The sequence below is a fragment of the Grammomys surdaster genome, unplaced genomic scaffold (genome assembly GCF_004785775.1).
Source record: "Grammomys surdaster isolate TR1022 unplaced genomic scaffold, NIH_TR_1.0 61, whole genome shotgun sequence".
Classification (NCBI taxonomy): domain Eukaryota; kingdom Metazoa; phylum Chordata; class Mammalia; order Rodentia; family Muridae; genus Grammomys; species Grammomys surdaster.
The window spans coordinates 4,487,577-4,514,636 of record NW_021604563.1 but is presented as its reverse complement, the minus strand read 5'-3'; the positions used below and the strand labels follow the sequence as shown (position 1 = coordinate 4,514,636).

Genomic DNA, 27,060 nt, shown 5'->3' with positions numbered 1-27,060 from the left:
TCAGCATCCCACATCACTTCAAGGAATGAATTATAAAATAAAGGATGCCATTCAACTAAAATGCTGCAAGGGACCTCAACAACAAACATAACATACATTTCTACAGAATCTCTGCTTTATTTACTTATATCACTTAGGAACACTCAAGCACCTTTATGAGACATGAGCCTTTTAATAGTTGTATATGTGGCTGGGGATGTAGCTCAGTGCTCCTTATTATTTGTAAGCATGACTATCCATATTACTCCTTTAAAGAGTCAAACCCTCTGAAGGCATATCAGTTTCTGTCCATCAATACATACTGGCATGACTATTAAAGTTCACACTTAAGATTGAAACCATCTCTGTTGATGTGTTCTAGAGAAAATAATTGATAGGATAGAGATATCCTCAAAGGATGTCACTTTTTCTACAGTCTCCTGATTTTTGTTAAGAAAATAAGAAATTACATTATGTATATTGTGGATGAAAAAAATGGAGCATGATATTTTCAGTCTATCCAGTGAATAATGAGCCACAATCTTCATTAACTACCACAGACTCACAGTACTTAATTGTGGATCCAAAAGGACTTTATGTCATGTCTGGTACACACATTAAGACCCTGTGTCCTTCTTGGTAGGAATTTCTAAGGATTAATAAAGAAGGTAAAGCTAACAGCAGCAGTTGTTTTCCAATGGTATCACTTGACAGAGCAGACATGTTCCATATGATATCCAATTCATGTTCTATGGAACATGAATAATTAATATAATGAATGCATTTTACTGAGAAACATTAATTAACTTTTTGCACTTGGTCACATAACTATAAATTGACAAAACTGGAGTTTGGGTTCACTAATGTAAAACTGAAAAGTCTGTATCTTCCTTAGCAACTAATGTCATGGCCATTGAGAGTATAGATATTTGATTCTTGCTGTGTCTGGAAATTTAAAAAAAAAGATTTCTCTTAAACCCTAACCTTAAAATATATTATATTGGGTCTGAGTATTATTGCTGGAATTAACTACCTAGTGTCAAATAGTGTTATGTAAGATCTTTTAGCCTTCTTCAAACCATCCGTGTTGTGTCTTCTTTGTTTGTATTTATGCATATTTTCCTTATAAAATCTCATGTAAACAAGGCTGGACATGAACTTGCTTTGTAGCTGAGGAGGACTTTGAACTTCTGTTTTAACCTCTCATACACTGTAATTTTAGGCCAGCCCCACCATCCTTAGATTTTATCTTCTATGCATCTTCTTAATTTACTAGTAGTTCTAGTTTTTGTGAATGAATATATTCATATAGTTTTAATCAGCTATCATTTATCATCATTTTCCATGCGTTAAACTTTGGTGTATGTGGTGAGTGAAGAAAATTTTGCTAAATCAAAGGCAGCTAAAGCTGTACTACGTTTTCCAATTTCTTCCTAAGTCAAATTGACTAATGACAGATTACCACCTAATACTAGCTATTATACAAATGTAATTCCTTTTTATTTCATGGTTGACATCATAACTGATGTCATTATTTGGGAAAAATAAGCTATCATCCATTCTTAATTTCATTCAAAATACAATGTCTCTTTCCTGGAAAAAAAATTCTCTTTTCTGCGATTTGTTACGCATCTAAGGAGTGTTAATATATGTCCACAAATATTTGAATGTCTAATCTAACATATGCAAGACCCTCTACTAGCTGCTTATCAAGGTACAATATTTGACTCTTTTCCCCATGCTATTACTCATACTTGCCTTCTCGGTGATTTTTGCCTTCCAAAGCATCTAGTCATATAATTATCAAATTGAACTCTATTTCGAAGTTTTGATAAATACTATTGTAATGCCATATTATTCTGTGGTCATAAATGTATCATTTTTATCACCAATGAGAAGATTTAGAGGGTAAAAGGTAGAGGCTTTAGATAAATCAGTTAGGGCACTTAACTAATATATAAATAACATAATCAAGTGTAAGATAGATAGATAGATAGATAGATAGATAGATAGATAGATAGATAGATAGTTTGTTAAATTGATAGATTGATATAGCTTCAGTTTAAATGGTAAGTATTGTCAGTAAAGGACATGTTAAAATGTGTGCAAAGACTGTCAATATGCAGTATTGCATGAGCAATTGTAATAATTGGAACTTTAGTCTAACATTGAGAATCTTAATAAGCAGAAGCTAATAGCATCTTTGTTAGAAAAAAATATGCAGTATTGGCATACAAGAAAATCACCAACCAAACCTACTTGAATGATATAACAAAATTCAGAGTTACAGGTAATATTTTCTTATGTTCATACTTACAACTAGGATCTTTCATTCTAACTTTCTACAACTTAGAAAAATACTCACAACAATTTTCTTACGTTTCCAGATTTAAAAAGTGAAGAACTGAAAAATAGGCAGATCACTTCACCCCGAAAATTATGTTTGACTGAAATCATTGCTAAACTGTACACAATCTGCCTCTGCTGTCTTTCTTAGTCCTTGATGTAGCCTACTTTTGTTTATGTCACAGCCAATCTGAAGCACATTCATCTTCTCACAATCCCTGAAGCAAAATGAACAATCAAACACTAACCAATTCTATACCAATGCCTACTTCAACTTCTAAAGTTTTTTATTTTTTATTTTTATTTTTCAATCAAGAAGTAGAGAGAGACAGTAGCAGAAAGCTGAGAACACACATACACACTACACATGAGATGAGACTATAAACACAGAAGGTCTGCCCTTAGTGATGGAATGTTTTCAGCAAACCACATTTTATAAGACCGCCCAGTTCTTTCAATGAGAGAACAAGTGTTAAATACCTGAGCCTATGGGGGTGTTTCTCATTCAAAGCATCACACATACATAGTTGCAGTGCAATGACAACACACTTTTCCTAGGATGTTTTGGAGAATTAAATCATTCATGCAGAAAAATGTCTGGCAGAAAATCCTCAATAAATGTTAACTGCTGTTATTGCTGTAACTATTCTTACTAAAATATACATATTAGCTATACCATTTCTCCTGAAGGCAATATAAAAAACTGAACAAAAGCAAATTCATACTCTGAGATTGTATATTAAGAATTGAAATATAGAGTCAAGACAGAATAAAGTATAAATGTGCAAAGGTTTTATTAGCACTTAAACAAGACTGAAAGCTTACTCATATATGGCTAAAGTTCACATTCCTTATTGATTTTGGACCAATGCCACCTTGGTGGCTTGGTTCCTGCAGGATCTGTACACATTCCAACAGAGCAGAGACATGTTGACTAGAAGCTGAAAACCCACCATGAATATAGATGGCATTATCCATTAGACAAGGGTGCAAGACTGAATAAAATAAGAAAAGGGTAAAAATGCAGATGAGCATAAGCATTGTTTTCTCCTGACTTCCTGCCTGTAAATACAATGTGACCAACCACCTATTATTCCCACTACCACGCTTTCCCTATTATGATGAACTATACCCTCAACCTTTCTGCAATGTAGCCCTTTCTCTCTTAAGCTTGCTTTTGGTGCACTATGTGATCACAAAAACAACAAAGTAGTTAATATAGTAGGCAGTTCCATAAATGTATATGGTAATACACAAATATCCAGAGCACTCTAGCAGACCAGTTTTGCATAAACTGAAAGAATAAATGGTGTCAGAGAGATGGAGACAAATTGTGGCATAATACACACAGGAACTTGATTTTCTATACATGTATACATAGAGGGACTTGCACATGTTGGACACAGACTTTAACGTGATTAGCTTCCAGTCTTCTTTACTTTATATGGACTATGTGAACCGTTTCTTGTGTAACATTGCTGTAACTATAAAAACATATCTGTACAATCTGTAAACTAGTTCTCATATAACTGCTCTCTATTATTCTTTAGGTCTCTTTCCTGTGTGTTCTCTTTTATATATAAGTAAACACACTGAAACACTAGTGTATTTATTTTCTCTATTGAGAAACTTTAATTAAATATTGCAGTTGTTAAGTTTAAAGGTTTTATCCTTCCAGGAAACTTCTCTAAACAGTAATATCTCTTTGCCTATCTAGAATTGTGCCTGTTTTATTGCCTACAGTACTTTTCACATGTCTGTGTCATGTTTTTCCCAAATGTATGTAAGCATCTTAAAATAGGTAGTGTGCTTAGTATTTGCCAAGAGAGTACTGAAGAAACATGAAAATAATTTGAGTACTTTAAACAAAATAGCCCAATGTGATAAGAGCTGTGTACATACTGTAGCAAGGCAATTGTCACTTCGTTTACTTTATATATCTTCCTGGAAAGACTTTGAAACAATAGAATTTGTAGAAGTTAATCGTTCACATAGATAGCGGCAGACCTATAGGTAATAGGCAAGTCACTGTCAAAGGAGAGCCTGAGAAGTGTGTTGTTTCACTACTGTAGCCATCATCATAACTTACCCAGAAATTCATGTGGAGCTTTCAAATGTATAATATAGACATTTCTTATAAATGTGACAAACTATCTTGCAGAAGTAATTTAAGGGAGGCAAGGGTTATTTGGCTTATGTTTTCCGATTTAAGTCCATCATGGTATGGAAAGGCATGGCAGGGCAGATCAGTTAGTGGTGCTTGTGTGTATGTAGCAAAGGCTGTCCACACCACAGTAGACCAGGAAGCAAAATTTGTAACAGTTGTACCCTCCCAAATGCTGTACCCAGTGAGTCCCTTCCCCCAGCTCAGGGATACTTCTAAGGTACCATAACTTTCTAAAATTGTGCCAACACCTAGAGAACATGTACTTGAAAATAAACACATGGGGCATAACAGAAGGTACAATAGAAGGGTATTCTATGTTTTAAAACAGTTCCTCCCTGTTGCAATTGTATGTGGAGCTCCAGGAAGACTGAGATAGAAGGATCAAAAGTTTTAGACTAACTGTGGCTACAAAATGAGGACATATTTAAAACAAAAGGACTTTTGTTCATGCTTTCAGTGAATGTCATACTGCTTGGAGATATCTCAGTGCCTAGTCAGTGCTCAGCATTTGTATTTAAGAAACCAAGCCAAATGTGCCAAATTGAGTATGATTAGCATGTTTAATAATTTCTATTCATTGTGTGTGCAAAAAATGCTCCTGGGTGCCTAGTCTCCACCCATCCCTTTCTCTGATTTCATTTGCTAAATTAAAACTAATTAAATAATTTGGAACTAAAGGAAATTCAAACATCAAAATAATTATTATTGGAGTTATACCAAAGAGAATTTGAAATGTGCATCAGGACTCTAACAAAAAATGTAGTTAAAACACAAGTTGAACTGTTTTGAATAAAACCAACAATAAAATTTTGAATAATGTATTAACACCAACATCTGGCATGCAGGTGAAAAATCTTTAGGACATATTTAAATATTCACCAAATTTTTTTAATACAAATCATAACCTCTAAAATATGAAATGATTCATCCCTGTTAATCCTCTGACTACAACATTATGCTGGCAGATAATTTCTTTGGAAAAAATAGTTATATTTTGGCCATCATGTATACACTCTATGTATGGTGAGATATGCACTTAACTCAATTTGATATGTATCAATTTTTCTACTTCGTCTCAGAAACAAATTTTGTCCATTTGTATGCTACGAATGACCAAAGACTTTGCAATTAATATATAGAAGCTGTTCACACTTAGCTGAATTTTATTTAGGTTATAATCATGATTCTGTTTCTTGTTTAACAAACCTGACCTCTTTTGATTATTTTAAACTTTACCTAAATATTTCTTAGAAAGCTTAAAACAAACAAAAGCAGTATATTTTAAATGTCAGAGGGATCTAGCTGAGTGTATATTTGTGAACTTGGATTTTTGTCCATGAATTTATCCCCAATAAAATGATGAAAGAACATTATAAAAAGATGTTCTCATAGAGATTCCTTATCTTACAGATGAGCACAGTGAAAATGTTACGGCCTCGTCTCATGAGCATCCTTTTCAAACTCACCTTTGAAGAACATGTCAACAACATCAAACCAAGCATCATAGCAGTAACTCTTGCATGTGAAGAACTGAAGAAGAGTGAAAGCTTTAACAGACTCTTAGAGTTGATTCTTCTAGTTGGAAACTACATGAACTCAGGCTCAAGGAATGCCCAGTCTCTGGGTTTTAAGATCAACTTTCTGTGTAAGGTAATACACCATTTTATAGTATTAATTTATAACATTAAGTTTTGGAATGTGATCTGAAATTACCTAAATGGAAATAATCTGTCAATTCTAAATCATATGTAGTAGGAGTGATGTTGATAGCATATAAACTATATATTGAGTAAAATAAATATATTTAAATATTTTTGCAACAAAATTCAAAACACTAAAGTCTTTTTTGCTCATGTCTTTACGATTGAATCTTACTAGGGATTAGGTACCATATAAAATTTGTCTAGATAAAATAGATTTATTCTAATATTCTACTCTCTTTGGGGTTATTTTATGTCTCCAGAATGTGTTTTGAAGACCTAAGTTAGATAAGGAAATGAACCAAGAATTTTTCTTCAGATATGGTTTGATTATTCTATTCTATGAAAATAAAACTCTTTATTTCTTGTTAATGTTGAGCCACTAAGAACACACTGATTATCACGATATAAGCTTAAACCTTTAAAAATGCAATATTAATGTTACTGCTTTGCCTGGACAGTTCTATTATTTTTGAGACTTATGAAAAGGAAACAAAGAAACAGAGAATACCCAAAGTGATCATATGTGTCCAAGTAGGGCAAGCCAACTTATTTAAGGAAAAGATCTGTCTGTTATACACGGACAACTGAAAAGATTCTGAGGTGAAGCCCTTTGAGGAAGCTTGAGATGAAAATGTGTCTGAAGAGAAGTAATTTTTCTTTGACAACTCCCCGAGCTTTCACTGTTTATTCTGCTTTCATATTTGAAAACACTGCAGAGGTTTGGCTACTTCTAGACACATATTTTAACAATCTCACATGAGTATAAACTTCCTTATTTTCATACGTTAAACTATGCAAGTTGCAAATCAAGAAACTATCATTTTGATATGTATGAAAAATGATTTGACTGTGATAATTGTAACATATGTGTGTATGAGATAGCATGTATAAATGATAATAGTGATATATAATCATATATATAATGAGATTTTGACTATCTCTTTATTCCTGATATTTCTTAGAGAGATACAAATAAGGTAATAACAACAAAATAGACTAGATAATTTAAGAATGATAGATTTTGTCAAGAATAGTTTTTATTCTGTCTTCTTGTAGTAGTAGGGAACACATCATTTCCTCAAATAACACCATGTAGAATAAGGTAGTATTTATAATAAATAAGAATAATTTTATTTGTATTTATAAGGTAAAACTTTTATAGGCTTTTTCATTCAATTATAGGCCATGTATCCCATCCTACTAAGATCATGACTTACTAATATACTTCTTAGTTTGAGTGTATTCTCTATTTATAGTTTGTGAATCTACACATTTAGTTTACTATTAGGAAAATATTGAATATTAAATAAAATATCAATAAAGTATCAGAAATTTATATCATATATATTTCTATCATACTTTACACATAATATTTTTAAGTATATATAAAAATATTAAGCAAATTATTCAAATTTTAACAACTATGAGACTTTCAAACTGCTTTAGTTTTACCTTATTCAAATGTATTATGTAAAATGACTATCTTGAAAATAACATGAACAACTCCTATATATAAAAGAACAAAAGATTATACTCATCTCACAGAAAAATTTTATACTTATGACTCATATTTTGGAGAGAGAGATTTCTTCCTGTCATCTACCTGTCAAATAAAAGTTTTTCCATATAGCACTGATCTGACATCTATCACTAGAGGTATGCTCAAAGGATTTAGCACAAAGATTTTTGCCAACTTCAAATAAAATAAAAAATCGTCTTGGGGGAAATACTATCATGTAGTAATAGGTGTTCTAAAGGAAAAAGAAGTAAAGGATTTACAATATTCCCCCTCACTTTTCAGTTGGATTTTTATCTTCTGGGAAATACTTTGGGGAAAATACATGTCATTAATAAAGAGAAATATCATATACATGCATGATACTCCCACAATGTTTAAAAAGAATAAGCTGTTCCTAGAATACAAAGGATTCTGGGTAGATGTAACTGTCTAAAATGACAGAAATTTTACTGAAGTGCATAGAAATAATTAGCTTAGGTCTGTAATATTTTAAAGGTGGAATTAACTTACCACTGATTCAAGATTAGCTGGAATTGCTGTTCAACTTGATTTATAAAAGACTACTTGGATGATTTTCTTTCTTTAACAAATTGCAGATGGATTTCCTTCTGAAAAATACTGATTACAGTTCAAAAGTGATATCATTTCTCACCTAAAGTTTTCTAATGATAAATCTTTTTCTTTGATTTAAAATTGCCTTCTACTGCTTTTTACAAGAAACTCTAAAACACATTAAAATATTCATCTCCTGAAAAAGGAGGCATTATATAAGCAATTAAACATTGTCAGATGTGTTTCAATGCATAATATAAAATATTTGGATGCTCAAAATTCACTACTATGATATTTAGGAATAAAAGGAAAACAAATGAGTTAACCAAAATGCCAAGTAACATGAACAGATATGGTGACTATAAGGTGCTTTGTTAATTTAAGTCGTGAATTTTCTCTTGTGAATAACCAAACTGGTGTCCCCTACTAAAACATATCCATTTAAATCAGTGGTTTTCTACATATAGGTCGTGACACCTTCGGAGGTTGCTTAAACCCAGCAGAAATCACAGATGTTTACATTATGATTCACATAGCTATATTACAGTTATGAAACAGCCATGGAAATGATGTATTAAATGGTAGCAACATTAAGAAGTTTGAGAAACACTGATTTAAATGAAGCTGAACTTACAATGCAAGACTGTACTGTGCTTTTCTGTTAGCCATTGGAATTCTAAGGAATTCCAATGATGCACTTCAGGCATACTTCTTATTTTGTTTTCAGTGTGTTATAGTGAATATATTATACGTACACTGAAAATATTCAGAAATACCAAGCGTTCGTTCTCTGTTTATTTATCTGTGTTAGCATATAAATATGGATCTTTAGAAGGTTATAACCAAAAGTGACTTTGTTAGTTTGAATATGATTGGCCCAGGTAGTGGCACTATTTAGTTTGGCCTTATTGGTGTAAGCATGGCCTTGTTGAAGGAAGTGTGTCACTGTAGGGGTGGACTTTGAGACTCTCCTAGCTGACTGGGAGACAGTGAGTACTTTCCTGGCTGCAGTTGAATGAAGATGTAGAACTGTCAGCTCCTTCACAAGTACCGTATCTGCCTGGACACTACCATGTTTCCAGCCTTGGATATAATGAACTGAACCTCTGAACCTATGAGCAACCCCTAATTAAATATTGTCCTTTATAAGGGTTGTCTTGGTCATGATGCCTCTTCAGAGCAATGGAAACCCTAACTAAAACATTGACTATCTGATTCAAGAGAAAAGTTGAATTTGTTGGTAAGATCTGAGATAAGTCAGCCAGAAAATAGAGGAAAGGTAAAGAAGTTGATCTTTAAAGGAACAGCTATGTGCTAAAGATGGTTCAGTGTTTTTAACAACACTGGGAGTTCTTCCAGAGGATCCTGGTTAAATTTCCTTCACCCAAATAGTAGCTCAAAACCCATTTCTTATTATTAAATATATCCCTAAAGAATATTCCCACAGTATGTGGCAGTAAAATTTGTAAATAATCCAGAAAAAATCTGATAGAATACAGTCTACTTAAGTGGCATGTAAATTCACAGTCTCTAATCATTTTTATGCAAAAAAACTGTGAATTATATCATAAATGTTAGAATGTTAGCATAAAATGATAGTAAAGCACAAAAACAAAAATATAAAAACCTAATGCTCAGAGAGGTGAATATTTAAATCAGTGGATTAGACAGGCTTGGTTTAAATAAAATAAAATTATTTTCTCATGTTTTACAAGACCATATTTCAAAGACCAGGATACTGGTTGGTTTCTTTTTAAGTTTCCTTCATTTGGCTACAGATTATGACTTTCTCCTGATGTCCTAACATGTCTTCATATAGGGACTTTATCTTTGTTTTTCTGTCTCAACTCTGAACTCTTCAAATTCATGTCAGTTCTTTATTCCATATTATATGTGCAATGTCTGCTGCATATACAACTATCAATCAATTAGAATTGTGTGACCACCAAGAAGTTGGGTTAAATACAGGTTTATTGTTAATTTTTAATATAAATATGAAACGTTATTTTTACTGATGTTCATTTATCATAATAATAAGCCTACTCGTTTTGGTAAAACTTATTCTCAGTAGTTTAAAAATGAGAATCATCTCTGTAGAGTTGATTTCAGCCCACTGCAGTATTTTCAGGATTATCTCTGACTCTTTTGCCCGACTGAAATGCGTTTTTTTCTTATCAATGTTTATCATTACTTTGAGTTGAAGGAAGTTTCTTTGACAGCTTACTGAGAAATAAATGATATAGGCTTATAATTGGCTGTGTAAAATAAATCTTATGAAAAGAAAGATTATACTCTTGACCAAGTATAGAATAAGATGAAATGTTAGATTGTCCTTCCAGATTCTGTCTCTCCATGAGTCCTTTAAACTTTCTTTCCTTTGGAATTCTTTTCAGCAACTTGTTTTCACATCTTATGTTGATAATCAGTGATATAAGATTCAGAGCTACAGCAAACGCAAGGGAATTCATTCATGGCACATCATGTTTAAAATGTCAGCATATAATGACACAATTTATTCATAATTCATGACCACCGGACATAAACATTTCAGTTTAAGTGTTTGCTTGCATTTTATTATTCTACAGTGAAGCAAGAACATTCAGAGAACAGAAGGACAGAAGATCAGTGACAGTTTTAAACAGTTGCCACTGTTCAGCTTATGGATTGCTTGACTTTTAATTATATCCATTGTGCTTTCTTGTTTTTCTTCATTGGACTCTCATCTGTGAGAACCAGTAATACTCTTGAGCACAAGAGGATTGCTGTATTACTACTGTCTTACTATGCTAATGGTGATATTCTAGACTTAGTTATTAAAACTCTCATGAGTTTTTTTCCTACAAGTTTTCACATAGAAATCATAACAAAATTTGAAAACTAAAGCAGGAAACACTTAAGTCAATAAATCTATAAGCTTTGAAGTTAATAGAAAGTTCATATAAAGTTAAATTTTGATTTTTTTTAATGAACACACTCTTACTAAAGTAGTTTAATTCCTGTTATGTTACTGTATATATGGACTTGTGCACATTAGCCAGTGGTAATGAAAAAGATTGTTTTAAGCATCCTGTTTCTCAAGATACTTAGTTACCAGCTCATTAATCCAATAGGAAGCCTTTACCTCTACTGCTATTTAAGATCAACTATTTAAGATCAATATGAAAATAAACCCCACTTTTGAGTTTCTGTTTCAGAGTTGTACTCCTATAAATGTTGAAAATAAATGACTTTGGTGCCAAGGCCTTTTCACCTATGAATATGGTATTATGTGCTTTGAAAGCAATGTCTTTCTGTGAAAGTAAATACTCTTCCCATTTCCGAGACATAGAGTACTTGCTTTCCTTAGCAAATATAATGTTGCTGTGCAAATTCATGCCTAAAGTGGAAAGAAACTTGATGTAAAGAGTTTTCAGTGTCTGACTTTTTGAATGATTTCTAAAATGATAACCTTAATTGTTTCTAAATGGTTACACATTTTGTAGAATTAGGGTAACTTATTGATATTTCTTATTCTACATATCCCAGTAATTGAAATGAGGCCAGTGGAGTCATGTATCCTAGCTACTTTTGAGGTTGAGGAGAGAAGATAGCAGGTTTAAGAATTGCCTGAGCTACAGGATTTATTGAAGGCCAATTTGACCAGTTTAGGGAGACCTTGGAAGAAAATCAAAAGTGAAAAATAAAGCACTTACTACCTTATGAGAGTCTGAGGCAATAGGATTGCCCAGGAGTTTTAAGCTAGCCTGAGCTAAAATTCATTTTGATAAAGTTTTAGACAGATGGTAACACTGAACATTTTCTTCTTGTTAAATTCTTCCTCACAGAGCAAGTTTTAAAATCAGTTTTTCAAAATAGGTCAGTGTGAGAAATGTATGCAGTGACTAGTTGTGAGATTAATTTTCAGAAATGCCAAATATAGCAGGTGTTAAGTGTGTTTATGTGCATCTTCAGATTGTTGTAGTTATGAAGGGATGTGCTTCTTAGAAGATTTTGTCATTGATATTGTAGACTTGAACTTTGAGAAAGAAAACAGCAGCTCATGGCTTAGTTTTCCTTTCTCCTTTTTTGCTTTGAAGTTTAGATTCTAATGCATGTCCTTGTGAGCTTATTTAAAGACTATTTTCAAATTTGAAACATTCATTTATATTCATTGGTGTAAATGAATCTGCTAATACTTTAAATGTAACACTTGTTTTTTTTCTCAGAATATGATTACATCTTTTTAGATTAGCACATTTATAACACTATAGTTTAAGTTGTGTAAACGTCATTAAATCCTGAAATCTTCAGTTTATTAAATTCTTTCCAGAAGAGTATTTTGTGAGTTCAGACTTGGTTAGTATTCCTTGTCCATTCTGACTGTTTAAAAGTCATCTTTTTTTCTTGACGTGTTGTCTTTATTAAAATATTTCTACCCCTAGTCTAGATATACACTCCAGGGTTTTTTTTCTTTCATCAAAACAATATTTAACTAAAAAAACTCAGTTAATATTGTTTCATAACTGTATTTGTTAAACAGTTGTGTCTACATGGTAATAGTGACAATTGTTGGGCTGAGGAATACAGCTAACTGAAATAAAGTTTTCTCTAATTTTGAAAATTTTAAGGATGTTTCTTGATGAATCTCCCATTTATTCAAAGTGGTTAAAAACATTTTTAGCACCAGAACAGACAAGAAGTGATGATTTATGGGACTAGCTGTAGGTCTTACTTGGTTCACCATGAAAACTGTTTTCATAGAGGATTTAAATGAACCCAGCTGGCTTAGTATTCTGTGAATTGCTGTAGTCATTTTCTGACTTTAATCTTATGACTGATTTTGTAATTCTCACAGTGGGGGAAAGTCGACAACATGAGCAGCATTTAGTGAATATAATTAGTAAGTTTGAAAACAAATGTCTTTTTATTCTATAAAAGCTCTGTTCAAAGGGGATTTAAACCCTGTTTGAAACTGTTGTTCAAAATAAAACATGCCTACAGTGGCTGAATGTGACCAGTCATCTTACAACCTGGTTTTCTAGTCAAATGAAGCCTTCCTAATGAATGCATTGCACAACCTAAATAAGGAGAGCCAGTGACAGTGGATGAAGTTCATAAAGTGATAGTTTATATAAACATAAAGGTCTGTGAGTATTTTAGACACTTTAGGAATTATTTATATCTATTTAAATACTTTTTTCATACTGGTAATTATAGCCATAATTATTGAACCTTTACTCTCTGTGAGACCCAATGCTAGGGTTTTTGCAGGTGAAATGAAAAATCAAACATATTTCCAATCCTGTTTTTTTTTTATGAGCTTGCTGGTACATATAGATATTGTAATATTAAAGCCAGACAGAAGAAACACTGTTTTGGGGGAGAGCCACTACCAGTCCCTTGTACAACATGGACTTTGCACCTTTCTTTTCAATTTGACTTTCCCTGAAATCTTTCAGGAGGGCAAGCACAAAGCCTTAATGTTTTTGTTTTCTTTCTCTGTGTTATTTTGATTTCTTTATTTACATTATAGTATCTTAGAATATGCGGGTTTTTTTAATTATTTATTTTCATGCATATGAATAGTTTGCCTGCTTGTAAATGTTTGCACTACATGCAGGCTTGCTACCTTAAGATGTCACAAGAGGGCTTTGGAACACCTGGAACAGAAGTTAAGGATAGCAGTGAGCCACCATGTGGACACATGGAATTAAATACAGTGAAAACTTGTCCTCTTGCAAGAGTATCAGGTGATCTTAACCACTGAGCCAACTCTCCAGCCCCATACACATTTCTTTTTATGTACAATATTTAAACTTGAATCTCAAGTTACTATGTACCTTTTGCATTTAGTGTTTGCTCATTTTCATTAGTGTCTCTTATACAGTGATGAATTTCATAGTAACATATTTAAGTAAAAATATATCCTATATCCACTTCCCATTTTCTTCTTTTTCTCCTCTACCTTTTAATTTAATGTTATTTTAAATAAAAAATTCCATAAACTCTCCATAAAATTCAGTGCTACCTTTTCAAAACAATAATGTAAGTATATTATTAAAACTGTTTAATGTCTGGTCTCAGTGGGAGAGGATGCACTTAGTCCAGCTGTGACTTCATGTACTAGAGTGGTTTGATAGCCATGGGGGATCTCCCCTTCTCTGAGGAAAAGGAGAAGGATGAGTCATGTAGAGGATATGAGGGTAAGATGTTGGAAGAGAAAATGTAAGAATGTTTGTGAGAATCGAACTATTTTCTATTAAGCCAGATGTTAAAAAAAATACCAAAACATAAAAAACTTAGAAAACTATATTTTGTGCACGACTCCTGTTTCACTAATCAAGCATGAAAACAATCACTGCTTCTCATAGCAAAAGACTTCCATATCTTTTTGTTTAGTTAAGTATGAATGAAACATTTTTATATTTAATGCTCAAGGGAAGGATCTGTGTTTGTTCAAGTAAATGTAAACTATTTGGACACTGAGTGCTTAGAAAAAGAGATTTACTCTTCAGATTCAATGAAGTCTTTATCATGTACACCTGTATCTTATCAGTTTGTTGTTGCAGTGACAAAATACCAAGTCAACAAAAGTTACTAGAGGAAAAGATAGATTGGAACACACAACTTAATGATTTTTGATGAGAGTATGTTGCTTTTGTTGTTTGTAGCTAGAACCAAGATAGAATACTATTGCTAAAGTATGTGGTTGAACAAAGCAGCTCACTTCATGGCAGAAAGGAAGCAGAGAGAATGTGGATGTGAACAGACATAAGAGCTACCCTTTCATGCCATGTACATGTCCTAATAACTCATTATGAGGTTAATAGTCTCATGTTCTAATCACCTATGAAAGTGCCACCATCTGTGGACCAATTCTACATCACCTGAGCCTTTTAGAAGGGCACATCACATCCAAAACATAACACTTTAAAATATGATATGTGTAAATCTATACAAAGGAACATGAAAAATATTATAAATCATGTAGAAAGAAGAGATGTGAACATTACAAAAAGGGTAGAGTATGCGTGTTTAAAGCTTTGGGTCAAGATGACAAAGAAGTTCTAATTATGATAGGAGGATATGCATGTGAATGTGCTTAGTGCCAGTAAATTCTCCTCTGCTCTAAAAAGTTTGAAATGTAAATTTTATGTACATTCCTTACAATGAAGGAGACTATTCACAGCTGCATTGTCTGTAAATAGGATATCACTGATATCAGTGATGATCATTTCCAGAGATGCAAAACCAGATAGTAATAAAGAAAATATCCAATAGGAGAATATACTTAATATTAACTAAATTTGTATTGTAAAATTATATAGAGAATTGAAGATGAGCAAATGATTAATTGAAGGAAGCTACTGACATCAATATATATGTCAGCAACTTTTAAACAACTATTTCTCAGTGCTATTGATTTTGGTTTTCAAAGGTATATTGTTGACCACCAGAGTTACACGTACACTGATAGAAACTCTCTGAGTATCATTTACCTGCAGTATTGCCTATGCTGTTTCTTAATGATGGTAATAATCTTTGAGGCTATGTCTAGGGAAAAACAACAAAGTACTGATTTTATTTACTCTCAGACTTCATATAGACAGGTTTAAGTAAAAATGCTCATTACAATCAAAGTTGAGTGGTTTCAGTATTTGTATAAACCAAGCCTTATTGAAGAAGCTATTTAAACCCCAAGAGATGCTTATGCTTATAGACTATTTTGTACCAATTTAAAAATAATTTGATTTTCTTAAAACAATTCTCAGAAGAATTTGTTTGGTAGCTTGATTAACTGAAAGCACTTCCAGGCAGCAAACCTGCTTTTGTTTGTAAAGTACAGCCATGTTTCATTAATTCATTGTGGCCTTTCCTAAATGAGCATAAGTGGCTGTTCATTCGCCACTGGTCTTGGCTACTTCAGACTAATGCATCTGGAGTGCACTCTCCTTGAGTAAGTGGGGCTACAAGGAAAACCCTAAGAAGGAGAGCACCACGAGTAGGAGAGCAGAATTTGTCTTCTCTGAAAAACTAACAGCACAAATGCCCTGCTGGGCCTGAAGGTGGCAATTGAGATGAATCCTTATTACATTTAATGTTGTCATGGTTTCAAGTTTAAGCTCTGCTTTCACAGATTGCTCCCATAAATTAAGTTAACAAGTGGAAAGCTCTTAAATTGCATGACTTTTTATACAATTGATATCATCTGTTCCCTTTTTGTTGGAAGTGCTATTATAATACAGAAATCAGGAGTGTAAAAAAGGGACAATCAAGCCTACATAAAGAATTAGGACATCTTTTCCAGTATAAATTACATTTGGCTGAATTAGTGTCAACTGTGGTCATGTAACACCTTAAAAAAACAAGTTTTGGTGACAGATTCAGAAATAAAGCCAGGGAAGCATGTGTTAGACCTGTCTGGTTGTAGCTGCAGAGCTAATGTCTTTATGGTAATAGCAATCCTTAAAAGTGCATTATCTTTCTCAGTGTTATTGCAGTGTATTGTGGTGTTGGAGAAAGCAATAATTTGTAAACAACCCTTGGCAGAGAGCACAGAACTTAATTTTTTTAAAATAAAAGAAACTAACATTAGAATTCATGTGCTGTATCAAGACTGGCAAGCAGTAGTAGTTGTTTTGATATATGCACTGGAGCATTCATGATTGCTTAAATATTAACTGTTCTGTGAAAATATAAATATAATAGGGAGAAATAAGCCATAATTAGGGATCATTTTACTAAAAGAAATAAAGTTGAATCATCTGGTAACAGTGATAGATTAAATGGTTTCATTTCAATGACTCAACCAGACTCACTCTCTGCAAACTAAGTATCATTTGTTCATAAGGTTAATCCACCCAGTATAGGTGTGTATTGATTGGGGTCTGTTGGTATGTGAGGGCTGTTCACACAAAGTGAGTGGTCATCTATTTACTACTACAGGGCTTGTTACATTCAATGAGTTCCTTGTTGCCTTTTGTATAAATACAAGAGGAAGAAAGTGGTCTAGAAGGGTGCCCTTCTAATGTAGTTTATTGACATGGACCTTTGTCTCACATTTAAGTTTTAGCACCACTTTGATGTTAGACCTTAAATACATCTAGAAATATTTCACTGGGAAGTGTGTCTATGACTTTACCATTGCATTTCTTCTATTCTTCATATGCAATTCAATTTTTGCTACGATGACTATATATTCTACAGCCATTAGTGCAAGACAAATCTCATGAACTTAGCTAAGTAGATTCTCTGTAACACTCTATAGTTACAGTGTAAGATTGCTTTGGGGCAGATGCTTGAAACCCACTGTTTTGTTCCTATATAACAACACATTTTCACAATTTACTTTCCACCTGAAATCAGGATGCTGACTCTTGTAACACAGCATCAGCATGTACCTGCATCATGGATGGTATTTTATCATTGTATTCTCATTTGATTTCCAGAGACACAGAGTGGTTGCATTTTCTGTAAATATAGTCTATTGTATATGGCCTAAGAGTTAAGGCATTATGCTCCCTAGAGCAAGTCTAATAGCTATGACATGTAAACCTGAGGAACATATAAACACTCCAGTTATTTTTGAGGACAACTTTGAAGCCCAGTTGTAGGCAACTTAAAATTTGATTTTCTAATTTAAGCTTTTACTTAAACACAGTACACTAGACACAATATGATGTAGGAGTGTAATTTTAGTATACTTTCAAGGAAAATGGGAGATGGTTTATGTGACTTAAGAGCAATATATCTGAAGTCTTCACAGTATGGCATACATTGTTAGATTGTTGTGTTCTTTTTTCAGTAAGTGGTAAATTATAATAGAGATCATTGTCATTTTATGTGAACTAATCAAGAACAGTTAGATCTATCCTTTAGTAGCCACAAATTGCTAGATGATTCTCTAGTTTTAAATTGACACCAAGCTTTGAAAACACATCAAACATAATACTGATTTTAGAAATTGGATGATTTTGTAGGTAAACTGTAGATAATTGCCTGAGAATCTCTTGACCTGGAAATTCTATTTATCATTGCGGCTCTCAAACTCAGAATACATCAGAATTGCCAGGAGGTTTTCTTACACACATACCCTTTTCCTGATATATCAAGACACACCCCTGAGTTTCTAATTTAGTTGATGTGAATTTCTAATTACTCCTCAGATGAGGCCACTGCTCTTGATTAAGTGCTCTATGTTTTATAAAGTAGCCAATACCCGTTAATTATTTTCCTGCTTTATTTTTGAAATAGTGAGAATTGAACACAGCACTGTGTAAGCCTCCTGATAAGCTGTATCCCAAGTATAGGACCCATGGATTCTTGATTGTCTATTTTTATTTCTTTTAATTCCTATTCTCCTCAGGCCTAATTATGCTGAACTTATTCAGAATGATAATTATAATAACTTTTGCCACTAGCCTCACCATTTTCCAGCTGCTGGCTCTACTGCCCCCTCTATTATCCAGCTATTATCTACAGTCAATATTTTGAATAAATTATCCTTACACATTACCTCCTCTTCCTAGCTATCCATTCCATTTAATTTTATGTCCTTGGCAGTACTCTGAAACAGTACTTGAAGGTCACCAAAGATTTCTCTAATCATTGAATTTGCCTTAATTATCTTTGGCTTGTCTGTAGCATTTATTCATTGAACATTCCAGGGGGAAAAATCTGATCTGATCATAGTCCTCATTTATAAGGAGGTCACAATCTGGTGGGTGATACTGAGCATATAAACAAAATTACGTGTTATGAAATAAATGGTACGAACACAATATGTATAAATCACTATGGGGAAAAAAGTGGTACTTATTAATTACACTCAATGAAGTTGGAAAAGACTCATTATTATTAATGAACTTGCTTTCTGCATAATGGTTCCCCTTTCCAAACACCTTCTTCATAACCAATAGGCCATTATTAAATCTAGTAAATATTAAATCTTGGTATGTATAAGTGAACAGGGTGTGTTATGGCACTTGTCTTTATTAAGCATGTGAACTCTGCTTATATTCCCTGTGTTGCCTGTTGTCCTAGGGTTTTACTGCTGTGAACAGACATCATAACCAAGACAAGTCTTATAAAGGACAACATTTAATTGGAGCTGGCTTACAGGTTCAGAAGTTCAGTCCATTATCATCATGGAGGGAAGCATGGCAATATGCAGGCAGGCATGGTGCTAGAGGAGCTGAGAATTCTACATCTTGTTCCAAAGGCAAACAGGAACTGACTGGCTTACAGGCAGTCAGGAGGAGTGTTTCTTCAAGCCCACCCTCACAGTGAGACATTTCCTCCAACATGGCCCCACCTATTCCAACAATGCCACACCTCCTAATAGTGCCATTCCCTGGGTATATAACACATGGATAACACTAGAGCCCAGAGAATGTTTGTTCATACCCTCTTTCTCAGGGACTATTTTCACATTGCTACCATTTTCTTTCTAAAATTAGTTTACTCTAAAGTTAGCATTTTCTGACAGGTTACTTTTTTTTTTAATCTGCACAACTTAAAAGGTATGGAGTCTAACTTTTCCTATTTTCACTTCCTGTTATTTATTGACAAAAATTCATATTTTTTTCACAGTGCCTCAAATGCATCCACCTTTGCCTCCTATGTCTGACAACTCTTTATAATTGCATCAGTCTTTGGCATTTGCCACAAAGTTACTCAACATATTTTCACTTTTCTATGCAATTTCATATTTTCTACTAAATTTTACTTACTTATATGTTTTATAAAGAGATAAACAGAATGAGCCCTAGAAGTAGGTATTGCTATACCAAGGGTATTTTGTTATTTATGAACTATTTCTTAATGTTATTAAAGATTAAAGAAATGGAATTCATTTGATTTTAGTTAGTAATCTTTATGTAACAATACAATTAAAGCTACTGTATATGTGGTTGACTAGTGAGCAGCTCTCAGTTATTCCAATGATTCACTCTTATTTTCATTTATAATCACTAAGTCTGTTTACCAAAATAATATAAAAATTTAAGCTTTTAGAACTTCTTCTATTTGATAAAAGTACTATTTTGCTGTTATTGTTTAGAAATATGCACAAAGTAGGGGATCATGGAGTAGCCTATCCCATGGCAGCACATGAAAAGATGTCAGACATCTTTCTTGTATCCTTCCTCAGTGCAACTCAAAAAAGGAATAAGCTGAAATGCAGGAAATGTTGCTTCTGGCTAGAACAGTCCTTGAAATGCTTACAAATGTAGTTGTCTCTGAGACTTAGGGAAGATCTAGCTTGGCTCCCTCCTTGTTTAGATATTTGAGACTCATATACATTTTTAACATGATTTCAAAAAAACAGGTTTCAATGGAAATTCATTTTATATCTTAATATAATAACAACTATTTGATGTGATTTTATATAAATTTTATATATTCAAATTAGATTACCATTTTTTCCAGAGATAAATATATCTAGCTTGTCCACTTACAAGAACAAATTATTAGATACATGTTAGTATTGTTGAAAGTGTTTTCAGTTGTCTTCTGCTGAAAACGAATACTACATGGACTGAGACAAAAGAGACTATGGCTAGTATATAAATGATACACAGTAAGAAATCCTACATACACAATATAAAGTAATGTATTACACTAAATTATTTGCATATTTTAATATTACCCAGTTTTAAAGAATTGATCTAAAGGTTATGCATAAAGAGAAAGATTTAAAAGACAAACTATTGGTCACCATTTACTGTCAGTTTGAGACATTAAAAAGGTCTCTGTGGGGGATTTCAAAAATAAATATTGATATATAGAGTATAAACAGTTTGTCTCCCACTTCAACTGTATATATTTCTCAGATTGACAAGGCAGGTGCTTTGCCATATTTGCCCATGCTCTGAAGGGAGTATTATTGTTCTAAATAGTCACATGTATATGCTGTCTAGAAGCCCTATTGATTTAATTAGCAATAATAATATATTTGCTTAACCAAGATGTTATTCTTTGTTTGTTTTTGTAAATTCAATCATTGACCATCGTAAATTGCATAACAGAATTATATTGTTAGTGGCACTGATATTAAATATGAAAACACATTTGAGGGCTGGAAAATGGTTCAGTGATTAAACTGCTCGGTGATCACATAAGGGATTCTCATTTAAACTCTTAGCAACCACATAAAACAAAACAAACATAAATAAAAACTTCATAGTTGAACATGTCTAACTCCTATTGATTGGCGGCAAAGACACGCCTAGCGCTTGCTGGCCACTCAGTGTAGTTTGAATAGCAAGCTTCACGTTCAATGAGAGACCCTGTCTCAAAAATAAGATGTAGGAAAAATAAGAATAATAGGAGACAGGAGACATTGCCTGATGTTCTTAACACATTTGCACAATCAAGTACACCCTCACACTTGTGCTAATACCTGCAAACAACAGATAAACACACACACACACACACACATGTGCACTCGCAAGAATGCACGCATGCATGCACACACACAAATTTGTAAATTCAGCAATTTATGAATGTAGGATAAAGCCCAAATTTTTCATGTAAAATGTCATAAAGCCCGAGACAAAGAAAACAAAATCTGCATAAAATCGCCATAGGAATATAATACCACATTTCTTGTTTTATTTGCAGTATTAGCTACATACATTTTTAACAATTGCAAAATACTTATATAGTTTGGCATCTGAATAATGTGTAAGAGGTTGCTATTCTTTTTTTCTTCTTTGTTGGTTTATATTTGTCTCCACAGATTTTTAAAAAAAATCAATTTCCTTACTGCTAGGAAGGGAATTTTCCTGCAATTTACCTCAGCACCTATTTATTATTATTATTTTAGAATCTCAGATGTTAAGTTGTAAGGGATTTTCTTACATGCCCCACATACTGTAAAAATAATGCACTTTGTGAGCATACCACACAGTAATCCTGGCTAAACAGTTCTCTTTAGGGAACAGAGCCTCCCATTGATTCCTCTATAGCTGCTAGCTTTACTTATGGTAAACTGCCCTTGAGGTTCCTGTTGCTTTTTGTTCTTACAACTTGTCCTTGGATTGTAGGATTCAACCTTGTAATGCTAAAAGGTGTTTGGTGAATGAGTATGATTTCAGTATTTGAAATATTTTCGATATGTGAAATTCTGTCTTTGTAGAATTTTGGCAAGAGATAATGAGGACCACTGGAACATTATTACTCCTATGGCCATTTGTTTATCTGGAGCACTAAGGCTCATGTTCTTTATATTTCTTCACATCATAAGGATGTAAATACCCAATACAAAGTTTAGCACAGATCATATTTTATATGAACCTGATTTAATAAGTGCTATGGTTTTTATCTTTAGTCACAAAAACGTTAAGGATTAACTCATTTTATAATTACCTAAGCATCCTCTGAAACCTTTCTTAAACCTTTTTGTGAAGAATATATATTTATTCTAAACAGAATAATCCTTAAAGCTAAAAACTCCAAATCAGTATGAACACTAGTGGATAAACCTATCATGTAAAGATTATTGAATTAAAACATCCAATAAACTGAAAAAAGTGATACTTTGTATTGTATTTATGCATTGTTTCTAAGTAAATCCTTGGTTTCATTTGCAGCTGAGTCTAGCATAAGAAATATAAAAATGAAAGCATTAGAGCCAACTAAATTGTTCTGGTCTATCTTTTAAGTATTTGTATTCCTCTCTTAATGCCATATTGTTTTTCCTAGTGTCTCTCAAAAAAATACAATGTTTAGCAAATAACTATTAAATTCTGTCATGTTTCCATGACTGTGTAGCATGTTTTTCATTTTTAATTTTGCATGAAACAATTTTATAATTTTTTTCTTATGGCACATGCAAATAAAGGAAATGTAAAGCATGATAGCTCGAAATAAATCCAATCTTGCAAATGAATGGAGCGTTCAAGAATACATTTTTATACTAACGCAAAGACAAGAATGTTGTTGACATCAACACACATTAACTGGTACTATTACTAAAAATACTTAAATGAGAATTTGTGTCTAGTAAAAAAGAGAGTTCATTTTGCTGTAATGATTCAGACATGTTTGAAAATTAAGGTTTAATTTGGGAGTTTTATTGTGTTATTTTTCTTTTATAAAATATTGAGTTTAAGATCCTGAGCTATGTAACTAGCTGCCATTAAGAAGCTACTGCCAACCTAATAATGATGATGATGATGATGATGATGATGATGATAATAATAATTTACGAGTGAGCTTCATCAGGATCTATCTTCATTTGTCATTTCTTTCACTTGTTTAAGAAAAATATCTACTTATGTTGCTTTAAGAAAACTATTGTTTTTTTCCCCAGATCAAAGACACAAAATCGGCAGATCAAAAATCAACCCTTTTGCATTTTCTTGCTGAAATCTGTGATGAACAATACCAGGATATCTTGAAATTTCCTGAAGAGCTGGAGCATGTAGAAAGCGCAAGCAAAGGTAATCAATTAGCAGCTGCCATGAGACTATTCTTAGCTTATGTGCTTTTATTTAAATAGTAATATTGAAAAGGAAGATATTATAATTATTAATCATAAAAGTACTGTGTTGGTGTAAGGAAAATGGAAATGTAGTTTTGATTGGCTTATATTTGTCTACACCTTACATGTAAATAACACATCCTTCTCTTTTTTTTTTAAACACTGCTATGTTACTGAAGCTATGGTACATCTAATCAAATAATATGTTATTTACATTGAGAATGTATGTTGAATGATATTGTTTTCAAAATGACTCTTAAGACATCACTCCTTGAGTATGTTTTAAAGATACTGTCCCATAACTTCGATAAAGAAGAAATGACTGTGGAATGGGTAAATTATAAGGCTGAAGATTTATTTCCTAGCATGGTAAAGCTCTTGCTTTCCAGAGACAACTCAATAGGTGCAAGGGAAACTAGCAGAATCATTTAGGACAGATGAAAGGAATAGCTGATGATGAGGCTGTGGGAGAAAGTTAGGAACATTAGAAATATCCAAGGCAGACACAACTCTCACATGACTTTATACTGTATTAAGGAATTAAGACAGAAGTGAAACAGAATGCTTGTAAGATTTCCAGAGAGGATAAATCTCTTTGTCAATATTTTCCACACTTCACAAGTGATTAAAAAGTTAAAGGAGGATGGATCAAGAAAATATTTTTTGCAGGTAATATTATATGGGTGCAAAGTTTATTTTCCCTTTTCGAAAAGAGAAATATTTGCTGTAGTGATTATATTCTGTAACTGTGATGATTAAAGGAAATTATAATGGTATTATTTACTAGTTTCAGAACATTGAGCTAGTAATTTAGACACCCAAGTTTTTTCCTAATCTACAAAATGACAAATGTTAAGAACAGTAAGATTGAATAAGTAAATTAAAATATACAAAGCATATAGTCAAATACTCGCAACATAGTAAGTACACAGCTGTTATACTGTGGTGGTTAGCAATGATAGTTATCATAGTGTTAACAACTGATACACCAGGAAGAACATTGCATTGGTTTGATTGCTAGATTTGAAGAGAATAATCTTGTATATCTTATAGTTCTTCATGGTTCAGCTAAATATATATTCTACTCAGCTTTGTTTCTTTTATATGTTTGGGCTTTTTGATAAATCCCTTCATATTTTTCTTTAAGTATCACAACCTTCTTCCTTGCTGTCTATTTCAACAGCCTAATGTATCCATTGTGTTTTGATTGCTTACTTTGTGTACTGATCCAGCCGGTGTAGTCACAAGGCTGTTGCCAAATGCCCTTTTCCTATCTCACTGTTTGGACTGCAGCAATCCCCACTCTCCACTTGTTTTTGACTGGCTCTTTTTCTTTTCTGTGAAATTCAAAGAGTTCTCAACTCAAAAACTTCTTAAGCACACCCTGCCTGCTTGCAGCCACTTTCATTTCCTCCTAGTTCTCATTTCAGTGTACCCAGACATATATTCTCTTGAGCCATTTTTATTCCTTTATAATAATCCTGTCTGTGTGTACAATTTCCTGCTGCATCCCCTGCCTGAAAATCTCACCTGCCTTGTCCTCTAAGACAACTGACTATCATTTGTCAAAATACTGTTCAAAATCCATTTCCTTTCTTTCTAACGTCTTTTTACCAAAGCCTCTGGAGAAAAGACTTTGAAGTTTAGCCTCTACAGGAAGAAAAGCCATGGTGAAAGGTCAATCTATGTATATCTTATTTATAGTTAAATGCTTATCTTTAATATTTGAGTCTAATTTATTTTTGCTTTCTTAATGTAAATTTCAGGGTCATGCGAGTCATATTTTGTCACTTTCATTATTGTGTATAATGTACTATATGTACTATTCACACTCTCCCAGTAGAAATAAAGAAGATATATCAGCACTATATACTTCATTTGCTTTTGAAAATGAATCAGCATCTTGTGAATTGTTACCCTTCCTCAAAAAAAACATAAAAGCTTTTTTTTTTTAAATTGAAGGTACAAGAGAAACACAATATCATGTTAATGAATGTGTTACATTGCACATATAGTGAACAATTGTGTCTTTGTGGTTATTGGAATTTATGTATGTATTTTATGAGAAAATGATGTTTTCTGGCCAGTATGAGAACAACAGGTATATTATCTTCTAGTACTAAAAGCATAGACCTCAAAATTACTGATAATGGGGAGAAATGCCATCACTTTGAGCTGAACGATAAACAAAGAATTATGTAGAATATAGGGAGAGCTGTATTTGTATAATTATCTTTATTTTTCACAAAGCTCAGCTTATAATTATGTATTTCTTGGAGACACATGCCTTTGGTATCAACTTAGCATATTTTCCTAGAGCTCTGTAACTCAAAGATATTGAAGAAACACATCATTTTTACATTAAAACAGATATATATTACAGAGTAGAATGCAAAAACCACATGAATTTTTAAAATAAAACAGATGACTTCAAAGAAATTTCACACTTGCAGCAGATCCCTAGGGGTGCATGTTCAATCTTTGGTTCCATTAAGGGTACTTTTGTGGGAAAAGTTTATGAAGCATTGCCTGGAGATTTTGAAAGTGGTTTTATTTTCATTTGAATTTGTTTAGTTATTTAGTTAGCTATTATTGCTGGGACAGGAGAGGAAAACAAGTCGAGTGAGAAAGTTCACATTTTTCTTTTGAAAGGGAATTCTTGCAAATCTAAAATTTAGAAGCAAATAGTATTTTATACCCTTATTTATTACCAGTGAAGTTAATAAATAATACTGTTTGAGTTACTTTATTCTGGAGTAAACTTTAAGTCTTCAGATTCTTTCATTAGTTACTGACATACCAGCATGTTTCAAGAAAGGAAATATTGTGGCTATACAAATTTTGATATCTTCAAACAATTTAAAAGTACCCTTTATAAAATACAATTACTTTTTCCTAATTTTTATTTTTAATTATAATTCTGAGCGTTATGCAGTAACATGTTTTATGTGAACTTGACAAAGGCAGACATTAGGGAGGAAACTTCAATTGAGAAAACAATGCCTCCACTAGATTGCCTGTGGCAAGCCTGTAGTTGATTTTCTTGGTTGATTATTGGTGGGAGAGAGTCCTGCTGATTGTGAGTGCTTCCAGCTCTGGTCTAGTGGTCTTCAGTGCTATAAGAAATTAGGCTAAGCAGCCAGTAACCAGCCCTCCTCCATCCAGGATCTTGCCTTGAGTTTCTACCCTGATTTCATTTAGTGATAGACTAGATGATTATTTTGGTTATGGTGTTTTATCACAACAATAGAAAACCTAACTAAGACATGTGCATATATGTTTACATATAATATATATGAAGTCTTAATAATTTACTAGATGTATTTGG

At 32.8% G+C, this 27,060-nt stretch overlaps 1 protein-coding gene across 1 annotated transcript in view; it reads left to right on the top strand.

Annotated features, from left to right (window-relative positions):
* Diaph2 (diaphanous related formin 2) overlaps positions 1–27,060 on the top strand; it is a 658,778-nt gene that overhangs the window by 313,404 nt on the left and 318,314 nt on the right. The window contains exons 21-22 of the mRNA XM_028781865.1: positions 5,903–6,142; positions 23,562–23,691. Of these exons, the coding sequence (XP_028637698.1) occupies positions 5,903–6,142; positions 23,562–23,691 (370 nt within the window). The remainder of the gene's footprint in view (positions 1–5,902; positions 6,143–23,561; positions 23,692–27,060) is intronic.